Source organism: Chelon labrosus (assembly GCF_963514085.1).
Source record: "Chelon labrosus genome assembly, chromosome: 12".
Classification (NCBI taxonomy): Eukaryota; Metazoa; Chordata; class Actinopteri; order Mugiliformes; family Mugilidae; genus Chelon; species Chelon labrosus.
The window spans coordinates 29,699,609-29,714,437 of record NC_140345.1 but is presented as its reverse complement, the minus strand read 5'-3'; the positions used below and the strand labels follow the sequence as shown (position 1 = coordinate 29,714,437).

The 14,829-nt window shown below is 44.0% G+C and overlaps 1 protein-coding gene across 2 annotated transcripts in view; it reads right to left on the bottom strand.

Annotated features, from left to right (window-relative positions):
* The window catches only part of LOC311496395 (collagen alpha-6(VI) chain-like), a 37,979-nt gene extending 27,326 nt beyond the window's left edge, over positions 1-10,653 (bottom strand). The window contains exons 1-6 of one of the 2 annotated variants that reach the window (XM_084556250.1): positions 10,497-10,653; positions 4,449-4,550; positions 3,729-4,316; positions 2,457-3,014; positions 1,513-2,127; positions 865-1,425 (exon numbers count right to left, since the gene is read on the bottom strand). In XM_084556250.1, the coding sequence (XP_084412376.1) occupies positions 865-1,425; positions 1,513-2,127; positions 2,457-3,014; positions 3,729-4,316; positions 4,449-4,521 (2,395 nt within the window). In that variant the 5' untranslated portion in view covers positions 4,522-4,550; positions 10,497-10,653. Of the gene's footprint in view, positions 1-864; positions 1,426-1,512; positions 2,128-2,456; positions 3,015-3,728; positions 4,317-4,448; positions 4,826-10,496 lie in introns of those variants that run through there. The other variant, XM_084556249.1, reaches the window with a different exon arrangement.
* Positions 10,654-14,829: the final 4,176 nt, after the last annotated feature.

Genomic DNA, 14,829 nt, shown 5'->3' with positions numbered 1-14,829 from the left:
TTACAGTAGTACTGGAGGCCAAGGTAATGCCATCCACAGATTAGATAATAAATGGTAGGATAAATAAAATTGAATTGAATTGAATTTCCCGGAACCAGTTTGGGTTCGGGAGGCAGACACTCTCTCTATTTTTAAGGTCAGGCTTAAGACTTTCCTTTTTGATCAGGCTTATAGTTAGGGCTGGACTAAACCATCCCTTAGTGATGCTGCTATAGGCCTAGGCTGCTGGGGGACGATGCTCTGAGGACATGTCCTCCTTCTCTCTTCTCTCTCCTCTCTCACATCCTCCACTTTCTTTTCTCTGGCACAGAGCTCTTGCCCTCTAATTTCCTATCTACTACTAGTCATGTAATTCTGTGCTAGGAATCCTGCAGTTCTCCACTCCTACCTGAATGAACAATTCTCCAACCTGCCTATGATTCCTCTTACATTTACAAACTGTCATGTAACATCATCAGATTCCACATGTACGCTTTAGTCAGATATGTGTATCTATGACAGATGTATGTTTATCTTGTTGTTCTCTTCTCTCTTTCTTCTGTCTGTACCCGGCTGGCCTTGGGCAGATGGTTCCTCCATATGAGCTGGGTTCTGGTTCTGGTTCTGGTTCTGGTTCTGCTCGAGGTTTCTTCCTGTTAAAAGGGAGTTTTTCCTGCCACCGTTGCCTTCAGGCTTGCTCTGGGGGTTTCAGGCCGGGTTTTTGTAAAGCGTCTTGAGACGATTTGTATTGTTATTGACGCTATATGAATAAAATTGAATTGAATTGAAATTGAATTTACAAATATTATAATGTATGCAGAAATATTATCAAAGTTGGATACCCTTGTGACCAGGATACTCAAAAACCCAAAAGGCTTTCCTTACCTCCTGGAGAACAGATGTCTGTGATGAGGCCCTTGTTGATGGAGTTCAGGGCATCAAAATTACTGACAAAGAAAGTCCTCTTGGAATCGCCTGCAATCTCATCGAGTTGAGTCTTGTTTGACTCTTTCACACCGATGGCATAGATGATGATCCCTTGCTCCCGTAGTTCTTCTGCAGGTTCTTTGACCTTGTCAGCAGATTCTCCATCAGTGATGACGATTAGGTATTCTGGGACTTTGTATCCACGAGTGACCGCTGCGTTCTTAAAATGATCTCCCATGGATGACAGAGCCATTCCTGTCTTTGTCCCGCCTCCTGCGTGGTGAATTTTCTTCACAGCCTTCTCCAGTGACCTGATATCTGTGTATGTGTTCAGGTCAAATTCTAGAGTGGGTGAATCTGAGTATTTCACAAGCCCCATGCGAACATGCCCTGGTCCAATGTGGAAGGTATGAAGGAACTCAATTATGAACTTCTGCATGTCGGTAAAGTCTGCAGGCTCGATGCTTCCTGAGTCGTCTATTAGGAAAAAGATGTCTGCTTCATCCTTTTGTACACAAGCTGGAGGGAAAGAGAAACACAACAAGGGAAGGTCACAACATGACATTACACCTTAAACACTCATGGTTCAATCAGACTGGTTCAAACCTTCTTTGATGTCTGTTTTTTTCTCAGTCCCTGTGATTGTCTTTTTAATAATGTTGACACACAGCCTCTTCTGCAGGGTTTTCTGAAGTGTCTTCAGCATGGTAAAGTCGCTCACATTAAAAACATGGTCATAGCTGGGATCGGACGCCATCTGTATCAGTTCGGCAATGTTAGCCTCTCGGATGCCGACTGCATAAACGGTGACGCCAGCTCGACGGAGAGCGATTGCTGCTTCGCTCACACTATCCTGGGATTTACCATCTGTGATCACCACTGCTACCTTCTGGACACCCTTCCTGCTGCCCTTCGCCTGAGTGAAGATGTTTTCCAGGGTGAAGTTCAGTGCAGCTCCGGTCCTTGTGCCACCTCCCCGGTAAGGCAGGATGTTGATGAACTGTAGAGTTTCGGCCTTGCTGCTGAATGTGTTGAGGTAGACCTGCGGTGTTGGGCTGTCGTTGTACGTGACGACGCCCACTCTGACTTTAGCTGTACCGATTTCCAGACTGCTGACCATCGAGCGCAGGAATGCGCGCATCAGCTGGAAGTTGTCATTTCCAATGCTTCCGGATTCATCAACAATAAACACGATGTCAGCCACGTTGGCGCCTTTGCAATCTGTGGAAGCAGAGTCCACAGAATCAGTTACTGCCGCCATCTGCTTCTTAAGCATTCAGAAATACTTGTTATGTTCGAGCCAGACCTGAGAGACTAAAAGAAGAGACGTAGATCTAAAAGCAGTTAATAAGGAGACACCTTGTTCTGTGTTCTGTCCCTTCATGGCTGGACTAGCATAAAGACTAGAAGCAACACGGCAGCTGTGGATAATTGTGTGACTGACCACTAACACGTTTTCCACTAACATGTTGGAAAATGTTCACAAAAGCACATGACGTCAATGACAAGAAATACTGAAAAGATTATTATTACTGCGCAAACGATCTCACCTTGAGTAACGTTCTCCTTTGGCTGGTCTGTTATGGTCTTCATCAGCAGAGATACACTTGTAATATCAAAGACGTAGTTAAAGATGTCAAGACTCTTTAAAACATCGACCACTCCACGTTCACCCATCCCCACCAGACTTTTGCCTTCTGACTTAATTTCATGAGCAACCGAATACACATCGTCGTCTGAGTCTTTTCCAGTTACAACGACCAAAACCTGCCGAGTGCCTTGCTCTGCTCGGCCCCCGGCCTCAGTGGTGAAGAAGCGATCTTGAGCGTACTGCAGGGCCCCGCCCAGGTTGTGCCGTTGGTTGGGTTTTGGGCGCAGTCTGACACTTTGGACACCCCTCACTGTCTCCTGTTTGGTTTGAAAGGCATTAAGAAGGAACTCAACCTGAACGTCTTCACTGTACTGGGCCAAACCCAAACGGTAGCCGGTTGCTCCAACGTTGGAGTTATTAATCTCAGTGATAAGACTGGTCCTAAACGTGTTGAACTGTCGTGGTTTAAGGTTGCTGTCCACCAAGAAGAAAATATCTGCAAACCTGTCAATCAAGGCTGAAAGACAAAGAAATCACAGGTTTGAGTTTTATTATAATGATGGAAAACTTTTCATCCCACATCAGTGAACTTTGGACAGTAAACCAGATCAGTCTCTGGTTGGTCACAACCTACAGATGATCTCAGCTTCAGTCAGTGCATTTTCTTTGCTAAATTAACCTTTGAATGGCAAGAAAATGAGTGGATTCACAGTCAGGCATAACATTATGACCACCTTCCTAATATTGTGTAGGTCTCCCTTGTGTTGACTCATCAGAGAATGGACATGGACCATTCTGAGGGTGTCCTGTGGTGTCTGATCAACAGAATGTTGTTAGTGGGGGGCCTTTGAGGGGAGGGGCCTCTGTGGATCATCCCACAGATACTTGATCAGTTTGGGATCTAGTGAATTTGGAGGCCAGGTCAACACCTTGTGCTGTTCTTCATGTTTTTTTTTAGTTGTTCCTAAAGTGTTTTTGTGTGTGTGTCTGTGTCAGGCTGCATCCTGCTGGGGATGGCTGCTGCCATCAAGTAGTGTCATTGCTATGGGGTGGGGGGGTGCCTGGTCTGGTCTAGGTGGGTGCTACATGTCTAAGTAACATCCACACCAATGAATGCCAGGTCCAGAAGTTTCCCAGCAGAACACTGAACTGTCACAAGATGGTTTAAATGTTATTCACTTCTCCTGTCGGTGGTCATAATGTTGTGGCTGATCAGTGTATAGTCATTTACCTTCCCTCTGTTGCACTATGGAGTAACACACAGTTTGCAGCAGGTTGTTGGTCATAGTTTGCAGAGTCTGGTAGTTGTCGATGGAGAGGCGGAAGCGTTGTGGAGGCCAGTTAGCGATGGCATTGAGCTGCTCCTCATTGACACGTCCGACCCCGATGCTGAACACTATGACCCCCTTCTTCCTCAGCTCCTGGGCAGGTGCTACCACATCATCAGCTGAATCCCCGTCTGTGATGACCACAGCGATCTGAGGCACCTGCTGGTTGACTCGGCTCCCGGCCTCTTCGGTGAAGTACTGTTCCAAGAGGAATTTCATGGCCTTGCCTGTTTCTGTGCCACCTGTTCTGTAGGGAAGTCTTTCCACTGCAGCCAGCAGAGATTTCCTGTCTGTGTGATCCTTCAGCAGGAACTCCTTGTAAGTATCATCGCTGTACTGGGCCAAACCGATGCGAACTTTGTTGGGGCCGATGTCGAAGACCTTGATGATGTTGCGGAGAAATGTGCGGACTTCCTGAAAGTTTTGATCACCGATGCTGGAGGAGCCATCGATGAGGAAGACGATGTCGCCCACGGTGGCACTTTTACAATCTGGACAGGGTGAAAAAAAAATATATGACTAATTCACAAATGACTAAAACCCAGAGTTGACCTGGAAACAAAGAACTAATCACCATGTTTCTTACAAACCAACGTCTGACCTCTTGGTTGAACATCACCAACCTGTATTCTGAGCAGCGACACAGACACATGCTGCCGCCACCAGGCTGAAGAGAAGAGCTGTTCTTCCCGTCATGTTGGGACAACTGTCAGGTTTCTCTTTTCCTGAGAAAACACAACACTCAACTAAAAGTGAGGATGCTTTGATAAATAATGTTGGACAGTACTCTTCAGTATGTTTGACAAATGGGACAAGAAGAAACATCAGTAATCTTGAAATGAATTGATTACTAACAGCCCACACAAAGAAAAGGAACTGTTTTTAATTATTTCAAACATGAAGACTAGAGATAAGAGAAACCAAACCACTGCCAGTTATCTATGAGGAATGAATGAAAAGAGACAGGCACTGCTGGCTGTGATGTTTGAAAAACTCTATCTAATAATTGCCTTTTTAAAATAATAAAAGTGCTGCCAAGAATATTCCAGAAATGCTATTTCTGCAAACTCTGAAATATTTCTGACATGAAATCTTCACAACAGTTCTGCTGTCCTAGTTGGACAGAAGAGGACAGGGGACCAGTGTTTTTGGTTAGTTCATAGCGTTTAATCTCTTCAGCCTCTCAAGGGTTCGAGGAGGTGAGTGTCGTCTAAAAAGACTCAAAATAAATCAGGACTGTCTCCAGAACCATCAGGTCCATGTTCTTGACCCTGCTCTCTATGGACCCTGGTCTCTATGACTCTGGTCTCTATGACTCTGGTCTCTATGGATCCTGGTCTCAATGGGTCCTGGTCTCTATGATCCTGGTCTCTATGAACCTGGTCTCTACGATCCTGGTCTCTATGACCCTGGTCTCCATGGACCCTGGTCTCTATGGATCCTGGTCTCTATGGATTCTGGTCTCTATGGATCCTGGTCTCTGTGACCCTGGTCTCTATGGACCCTGGTCTCTATGGATCCTGGTCTCCATGGACCCTGGTCTCTATAGACCCTGGTCTCTATGGACCCTGGTCTCTATGGATCCTGGTCTCAGTGGATCCTGGTCTCTATGACTCTGGTCTCTATGACCCTGGTCTCCATGGACCCTGGTCTCCATGGATCCTGGTCTCCATGGATCCTGGTCTCTATGGACCCTGGTCTCTATGGACCCTGGTCTCTATGGATAGGTCAGACTTCAGTGTCAGTAACATTGTGTCTGATTAATTAGTGATCAACTAAAACGTCTTCTAGATCAGAGAGTAGAAAACACCCTGATAGCAATGATATCATTCTGAACTCATTCAGCAACCCCTTGACTAGAACTGGACCAAGAGTTTAGAGAAATACCACAAAGGTTCTAGTAACAATAGAACCAGGCCCACTCTCCATCTGGACATGTGGAGAACCAAAGAACCCAAAGTGTTCCACGTTGGGTTCTTACCTCTTGAAAGTGAATCTGGCTACAAAATCCTACTGATTCCACTACAGGAGGCAACGTACACACAATTCAACCTTTGGACATTTTATTTCTCCTGGCCATCATCACATTCTACCATTGTGATCATTATACAATCCAGAAGAAGATTAATCCACTAGATGGAGACAAAGGATCATGTATGTAATTAGGTGCAGGGCTCAGATCCTGTCAGTCAAGTCACCATGTGGTTTTGGATTTGATGAAATATTGAGACAGAAGAAGAAATTCTGACATGATGACTGATGACCAAATGGGTGGTAGGTGGAGAAAGGCTGCAGGGAGGGCTTCGCCTCCCCCCAATTAGGGCCTACATGGACGATATGCAAGCACAGCAACGTCAACCGCTCCTTGTACCAGAAGGTTGCTGGATAAGCTAAATAGCAACCTGCACTGGGCTAGTATGAAAGTGAAGCCTACTAAATCTAGGAGTATTTCTATTGTTAAAGGAAAGGTAGTAGATAAGAAGTTTGTTATAAATGATGAGGTAGTTCCCACAGTGCTGGATAAGCCAGTGAAGAGCTTGGGAAGATGGTATGATGCAAGTCTTAGTGATAAGGCGCAGTTTGAAGGGTTGAGGCAGAAAACGATTCAAGGCATTTCAAGTATAGACCGGTCAGGGCTACCAGGGAAGTTAAAATTGTGGTGCTGGCAATTTGGTTTACTGCCTCGGCTAATGTGGCCGCTGACGGTGTATGAGGTTGCCCTTTCAAAGGTAGGAAAGTTAGAAAGAATGAGTAATTCATTTATCAGTGGTTTGGTGTCCCACGCTGCTTAAGTGACACAGCCTTATGGGAAAGGCATTCTGGAGCTCCCAGTTACCAGCCTAACAGAGGAGTTTAAGTGCGCTAAAGTTAGACTGGAAATTACTCTCACTCAGTCGAAGGATCCAGTGGTTAGGAGTGTAGCGCCTACTATTAAGACAGGGAGGAAGTGGAAGGCAAAAGAGGCAGTGCAGCAAGCACAGGCAGCTCTTAAACATAGGGATATCATAGGCAGTGTACAGCAAGGGCGTAGAGGCCTAGGGCTGTGTGCAGGGAAACCTCTGTGGAGCAAGGCATCAGCAATAGAAAGGAGAAAGATGGTAGTGGGCGAGGTACAGAAGCAAGAGGAAGCAGTTAGATGCTCTAAGGCAGTGTCGCAGGCTAAGCAGGGGCAGTGGGTGAACTGGGAGAGTGTGGAGAAAAGGAAGTTGAAGTGGAGAGAGCTTTGGAGCATGGAGGCTAGCAGGATTAGATTTATGTTAGGGGCTACATACGATGTGCTGCCAACTCCCCAGAACCTAAACCAATGGGTAGGTGAGGATAATGCCTGTCCACTGTGCACTTGTGTCTGCACGCTTAGACATATTCTGACAGGTTGTAAGGTTAGTCTCTCCCAAGGACGTTATACCTGGCGTCACAACCAGGTACTGAAATGTTTAGCAGCTGCAACTGAGGAAAAACAGGTGAATGTAAATTCCATGGCCGTTAACAGAGAGAATAGATGTATTAAGTTTGTACGGGAGGGAGAAAAGTCTAGACTAGCAGGCATCAGGCATAACACGGGACAGCTAAGAGTAGGAGGAGCCTGGCAGATGAGGGCGGATTTAAATGGACAGCTGGTTATTCCAACTGAGATAGTTAGCACTCGACTACGGCCAGATCTGCTGTTGTGGTCTGAGCCGAAGAAAGTAGTCTATTTCATAGAGCTGACTGTCCCGTGGGAAGATAGAGTTGAGGAGGCTAATGAGCGCAAGAGAGCTAAGTATGCAGAGCTAGCAGCAGATGCAGAGCAGAATGGATGGAGGGCTGATGTCCGCCCGGTAGAAGTGGGTTGCCGTGGATTTGTGGCAAAGTCGGTGATTGCTCTGCTGAGTGAGCTGGGCATATGAGGAAGGAGCCAGAGGACTGCAGTTGGGCTTACAAGCCAGCAGCTTTTACTTAGTTTATGTAGATTACAGGTTAATCACATGACCATAGGTTTGGTAGGGTCTCTTAGCTGAACAGGGCCTCTAAATGTGTTTTGCCTGGGATTTTGGCACAAGGGATTATAACATCTTATCCTGTGTATTACTGAATGAAACTCAAAGTTTGTTGTCATGTTTTCTCTGTTAGCTGAGGCTAGCTGGTTAGCTGCAGGTACATGATTCAATTCAATTCAATTTTATTTATATAGCGTCAATAACAATACAAATCGTCTCAAGACGCTTTACAAAAACCCGGCATGATGCTTGGTATCAATGGATAGAGTAGTTTCTCTAGTTTCTTGTGACACCCAGCATGGCATCGAGGAGCTGATTGATTTTTTCGGGTGTAAGGAAAAGTTGAACTACCAGGTTGAGTGATGTGTTCAAGGAAACTCATTTACATCCAATGTTGTGTAACACTGATGTATGAATAGTACAGGGCTATTTTGAGTTTCTATTGGACGATTACTCTTTCAGGTAGGCTGCAAGGCTACTGGACCAGACGCTGTGTCTCCGTCCACCTTGAAGCACTGTGCTGATCAGCTGTCTTCAGTGTTCATCTTCAGCTTCAAGGCCTCCACCATCATCCCAGTCCCCCAAAAAGCCAAGGACCACTGGTCTCCATGACGACCACCCTGTTGCCTTGACATCGGTTGTGATGAAGTCTTTTGAGTGCCTTGTGCTTTCTCACCTTAAGGATTTAACAGACCCATTCCTGGACCCCCTGCAGTTCACCTACAGGTCAAACAGATCTGTGGATGACGCCGTCAACCTGTCCCTCCACCTCATCCTCCAGCACCTGGACTCCCCCAGATCATATGCCAGGGTCCTGTTTGTGGACTTCAGAGTCGTTGCGTCTCTACTACAGGACAAACTCTCCCAGCTGACCGTACCTGACTCCATCTGCAGGTGGATCACAGACTTCCTGTCTGACAGGAGGCAGCATGTGAGGCTGGGAAACACATCTCAGACTCCCGTACCATCAGCACGGGTTCCCCTCAAGGCTGTGTCCTTTCTCCTCTGCTCTTCTCCCTGTACACCAACAGTTGCACCTCCAGTCACGAGTCTGTCAAGCTCCTGAAGTTTGTGGATGACACCACCCTCATCGGGCTCATCTCAGGTGGAGATGAGAGCGCCTACAGATTGGAGATTGACCGCTTGGTGACTTGGTGCAGCCGCCACAACCTGGAGCTGAACGGCTCCAAGACAGTGGAGATGATTGTGGACTACAGGAAGAACACAGCCCCACTCCTCCCCATCATCCTGTGTGACTCTACAGTCAACACTGTGGACTCCTTCCATTTCCTGGACACCATCATGTCCCAGGACCTCAAATGGGAGCTGAACATCAGCGCCCTAATTAAAAAAGCTCAGCAGAGGATGTACTTCCTGCAGCAGCTGAAGAAATTCAACCTGCCAAAGACAATGATGGTTGACTTGTCCACTGCCATCATTGAGTCCATCACCACCTGGACAAGAGCAGACTGCAGCGTGTCATTGTCTCTGCAGAGGAAGGTGATTGGCTGCAGTCTGACGTCTCTAGACCAGCTGGACGCTTCCAGGACTCTGAAGCAGCTGAGATTGTGTCTGATCCCTCTCACCCTGGACACAGACTATTTAACAGACTCCCATCTGGCAGACGGCTGCGATCCATCATGAACAACGCCAGGACCCCCCCATGAACACATCAAACCCACCTCCATCCCACTGTAAATGTTCCTGTTGATGTATATACAGTGTAAATGTTTTTTGTATATTTGAGTATGTGTATATTTACTATTTTATTTTATTTTATTTTATTTTATTTTATTTTATTTATGCAGACTGTGTGCAGCAACACCAAAACTAATTCCTTGTATCAAACATACGTGTCAGTAAAGTCTTCTCTGATTCTGGTTCTGAACACAGATGTTGATCTACCTCCTGCTCATGATTGTTGTGGTGGGACATTCAAGACGTCGGCTTCTTATACAATCATGAGTTCATTAATTGTAATAATACAAGAAAAAACTTTGTGTGAGCTGAAAAGAAACAAAGCTGTAACCAAATGAGGAAGAAAAGTGAATCCAGATTTAGAGCAGTTTCAACACGTCTACGTTTGGCAGGTTGCAGAACAGTTGATGCTGCATCAGATAACAGCGTCTATATTTAGAAAAGGTCTGGGATCAGTTCACTTCCAGCTCGTTGCTTTGGCTCTCAGTGATGTCCTTAAACTGTAGGGCATCGAAACAAGAGTTTGTCTTGATTAACTGACTCCAGATGAGCATCAGAAACTGGATGGATGGGTTTTTGTGGTTCTACTCATTAGTTAGAGTTATTAGACATCCTTAATCTTTTATTATTATTATTATTAGTAGTATTACTGATTATTAATGTGAATATTTCTAAACATACTTTCACACTCAGACCTGGAGCTGATGAGTTTAGGACGTCAGATTGGTCTGGTTATTCATTTTGTGTTGATCAGTTTAAGGTTTCAGCTCTGATCTCTTTCATGACTTTACTTTCTTGTTAGCAGATAAAAGAACCAGAGAACAACACCCTGATGAACCTGAATCCTGTCGGTCAAATAAAGGATTTGTCTCTTAAACTCTGCAGCAGGCTGCTTTCTGGAATACTGTAAAGTTTTAAATGTGAATCCTATAAATCTCAACTTCAGCTTCATCTCTGTTCATTTTCACAAGCAAAGAGAAAATCAAAGTCACTCACAGATCTGCTGCATCGGCTCCGTCAGCGTGAACCAGACCCTCATGGATGAAGCTGGAGGCTCAGTCTGGGTTAAGATGAGGAGGAGGAGGAGGAGGAAGGCTATAGAGGCCAGGCGTCAGACTCCTCCTCCTCCTTGTTCTCCTCCTCCTCCTCCTCCTTCTCCTCCTCCTTCTCCTCCCCCTCCTCATCCTCATCCTCCTCATTTTTCTGAAGAAGAGGAGATGTCTCACATGTCTCTAATCTTCACATGGATTAGAGACATGTGAGACATTTGGACAGGTCTCTCTGAGCGGATGAACTTTATTACACTGTAAAAAATGAAAACAGTTTAAAATGATGTTAAATCCAGATCGACCACTGCTCAGTAACTCTTACAGTTTGACTCATTAGAGGCTTCGTTAAAGGGGAACTTCTGTTTTTTACCTTATTTCTGCCATAAAATACAGTTGTTTACTCACACATATAACTTTTGTGTCATTTGTACAAGTTTAAGAAATATTTAGATCAGTGTATATCCATATAGTGGGAGTGACTGGGGCACCGAGACGCAGCCTCTAAATAACATTATCTGCTGTGAAACTCGTTCTTTTCACCAATATTTAGTTCTGATGCTCTAGTGCTGTTACCTGTTGAGTCTGGAGTTACCTGCTATCATCATCATGGGGTCTGTAGATTGACCTACTAACCTCTCACCTGGATGATGTCATCTCTGACCACCGTGTGCACCTGCTACAGTCGGCTTGTTTACCTGTAATTTGCTGCTGCTATGGTTCGTCCACAACCTCAGAATCAGAAAAATATTGTCTGCAGACAGGACACATTAGAATCGGTGGTGGAGAGGAGGACTGTGGACAAACTGTTATCAATCATGGATAACCCTGACCACCCTCTCCACCAACAATAGACAGACAACGGAGCAACTTCTCCAGAAGACTCAGACAACTTGGTTTTCTCAAAGAACGCTACAGGAAATCTTTCCTGCCCCAAGACGTCAGTCTGTACAACTCCTCATCTGAGTGTGACACATGACTCTCTGGACTTTTGTTTTTCTTGCACATTTGCACATGCTTGTTTGGTTATTGGTTGTAATTTCATTACATTTCATTGCAATCTAATTTAACACTTTTAACAGTCACTTATTCACTTCTAAGTTTTGTAAATATTGTGTACAGATTTTTGTTCTTTTTTTAGTTCTCTATTTTTTATTGTTGATTTTTAGCTTTTTGTTCTATTTGTGTATGTGTTGAATGTCTGTACAAGCTGCTGCAACAGAGAAAATTCACAGTTTGGGATTAATAATGAAACTATCTATCCATCCATCCATCCATCCATCCATCTATCTATCTATCTATCTATCTATCTATCTATCTATCTATCTATCTATCTATCTATCTATCTATCTATCTATCTATCTATCCATCCATCCATCCATCCATCCATCCATCCATCCATCCATCCATCTATCCATCTATCTATCTATCTATCTATCTATCTATCTATCCATCCATCCATCCATCCATCCATCCATCCATCCATCCATCTATCTATCTATCTATCCATCTATCCATCTATCTATCTATATTCAGCCATGTTGTAAAAAATTAGCAGTAGCAAATTACAGGTGAACAAGCTAACCGTTGCAGGTGCGCGTGGCGCTGACAGATGACATCATCCAGGTCAGAAGACTCATCCTGGGTCTTTAGGTCAATCTACAGACCCCACAAACGTAGAACTTGTTCCTTCAGGCTCATTGTATATTTAAGTTGAGACATTTTAATTTTGACCAACTTCTTAAAATAAGTTATCAACGTGTCCAGACAACTAACTGGAGCTCTTAAAGGGACATTATGAGCATTAATGATGTCTGAGGAGATTCTCTGGAGGATGAATGCATTCTAACAGATGTTTGTGCTCAGACTCAGGGAGTGAAGGCAGAGCTTCATGTTGGAGGGAGTCGGGTTTTGGCCGGATCCTAGATCTGGTGGGGCGGGGAGGGGAGGGGAGACGGGGTTCCAGGGAATTTCTTCAGAAAAGAAGTTAACAGTTTAAGCATTAATGTGGGAGCACAGAGGAGAATGTTGGAAACTGTGATGTACGACTTTGTTTCTGAGGCTGTGTGAGATTAAACTATTACTGAGAACACAAGTGTAATATAAGACAGTAACACAGCTGTTAGCTGACAGGCTCTAAACATACGGGGCCCATACAAACCAGTCACGTATTGTAATGTTTTTCCTTTTTGTTGCTTTGATAAATGACAATATAATGAGCTTTATTCTAGTGTTTGTACAAACCTCTTTATCCCTTATTGCTTTAGTCCAGTTGGAGCTTCAAGTCTCACAATTACTGAAATGTAGATAATCAGTCACATAGTCCTGTGACAACATTATTATTATTATTATAATTATATATTATTATAATCACTGGTAAGTTATTAGTTCTGGCAACAACTACACCACAAACATAAAAATACACTCCATCAACTCTGAGAAAATATTACTGAATAGTAGAAGTTAAAGGATGGATACAGAAAAAGCTGGAGATGAGTTAAATCCATAATTAAGAAACTGAAGGAACATGAAACATGGTTAAATCTGCCTAGAACAGGACGTCCTAAGAAACTGAAGCAATGACACCTGAAGGAGTTAAAAGCTTCAGCAACTGGTATAGTTTTATTATCTTCTGTGTCTGACCACGTGATTCTACATCAACTATCAACCACATGGTCCATCTAGTGGTCTAATGGTGGTACTACAGATAATAAAGTTAGCTTAGCATTGATATGTAGCATGCCTTGGTGACTGGTTTCCCTGGGGAGTTCCATGTGTGAACAACATGGAGGAAATCTGAATCTTCTTCTGGATTGTATAATGATCACAATGGTAGAATGTGATGATGTCCAGGAGAAATAAAATGTCCAAAGGTTGAATTGTGTGTACGTTGCCTCCTGTAGTGGAATCAGGAGGATTTTGTAGCCAGATTCACTTTCAAGAAGTAAGACCCCAACGTGGAACACTTTGGGTTCTTTGGTTCTCCACATGTCCAGATGGAGAGTGGGCCTGGTTCTATTGTTACTAACCTTTGTGGTATTTCTCTTCTTCATAGAGACCAGGATCATAGAGACCAGGATCATAGAGACCAGGATCATAGAGACCAGGGTCCATAGAGACCAGGATCATAGAGACCAGGATCATAGAGACCAGGGTCATAGAGACCAGGGTCCATAGAGAGCAGGGTCCATAGAGAGCAGGGTCCAGAACATGGACCTGATGGTTCTGGAGATAGTCCTGATTTATTCTGAGTCTTTCTGGACTACATTCACCTCCTACAACCCCAGAGGGGCTGAAGAGATTAAACTCGGTTTCCTAGTTTTTCTGGTGCAGCTGCTTTTTAAGATTAACTTGTTGCTGTTGACAATGAATCACTGACTTTCACCAGAGAAAGGAAACACAGTGAGCTCTGACTAAACTGACTATAAAGTTCTGTTTAAAAGAGCATTCCTTGTTTGTCTAGATGTGGAACAGAGGGCAACGATTTACACGACTCATTCATCCTTCTCTTTAATCCTGACGCTTGGCTTCATCTCCTAGCTGCTGCACTCACACACTCAGTTTTATTTTCCCACAATGGAACAAATACTGTTCTTCTACTGTTTGCTTTGAGCCATGAACCTGTAACACACTGAGATATTTCATTTCACCAGCTCAAATTAACAGTAACGTTCTGCATTTAGATAAATGAGGATTGTACTGTTCTTACTCTGGAGTCATTTCTGACAGTGTGGATGTGATCGCTGGATTCATTGATGCTTTATTTCTCTTTCTTTCTCATGTGTCATGAAAACAGACTTTTCCTCAACGTTGAATCAGAACATGAGGGTTCCTCACCTTAGAGAACATTATCATAAAATACACATTAAACACACTTCATCCTGCAACTTTTCTAGCAGCTCCACTCTCAACACCATGGAGGTGATTTAATTCTCTGTAAATGTAGAAACTCAGGATAAAGCTCCATCCAGTTAAAAGTATTTCACATCTGCATGAACACGGCGCCAGAAAGAAATGACTGATGGGCCAGAATCTGAGTTTCTGAGGACCACAATACTCAGCAGGTTATTCTCCAGCAACATTCACAACAAGTCCTCTGAGATGAGAGCACTGGTCTCTCTACAGGTTAGTTTAGTATAGAAATACTTTGAATCAGTTGGTTTTAGACACTTTCTTTAATAAAACTATTTAAGTGATGCTGTACTCTAAATGGACAGAACCAAATATTACCATTAAACTTAAATCAAGTTTTTCATTTGTCTCTCGTCTCTGGTGCAGAATTC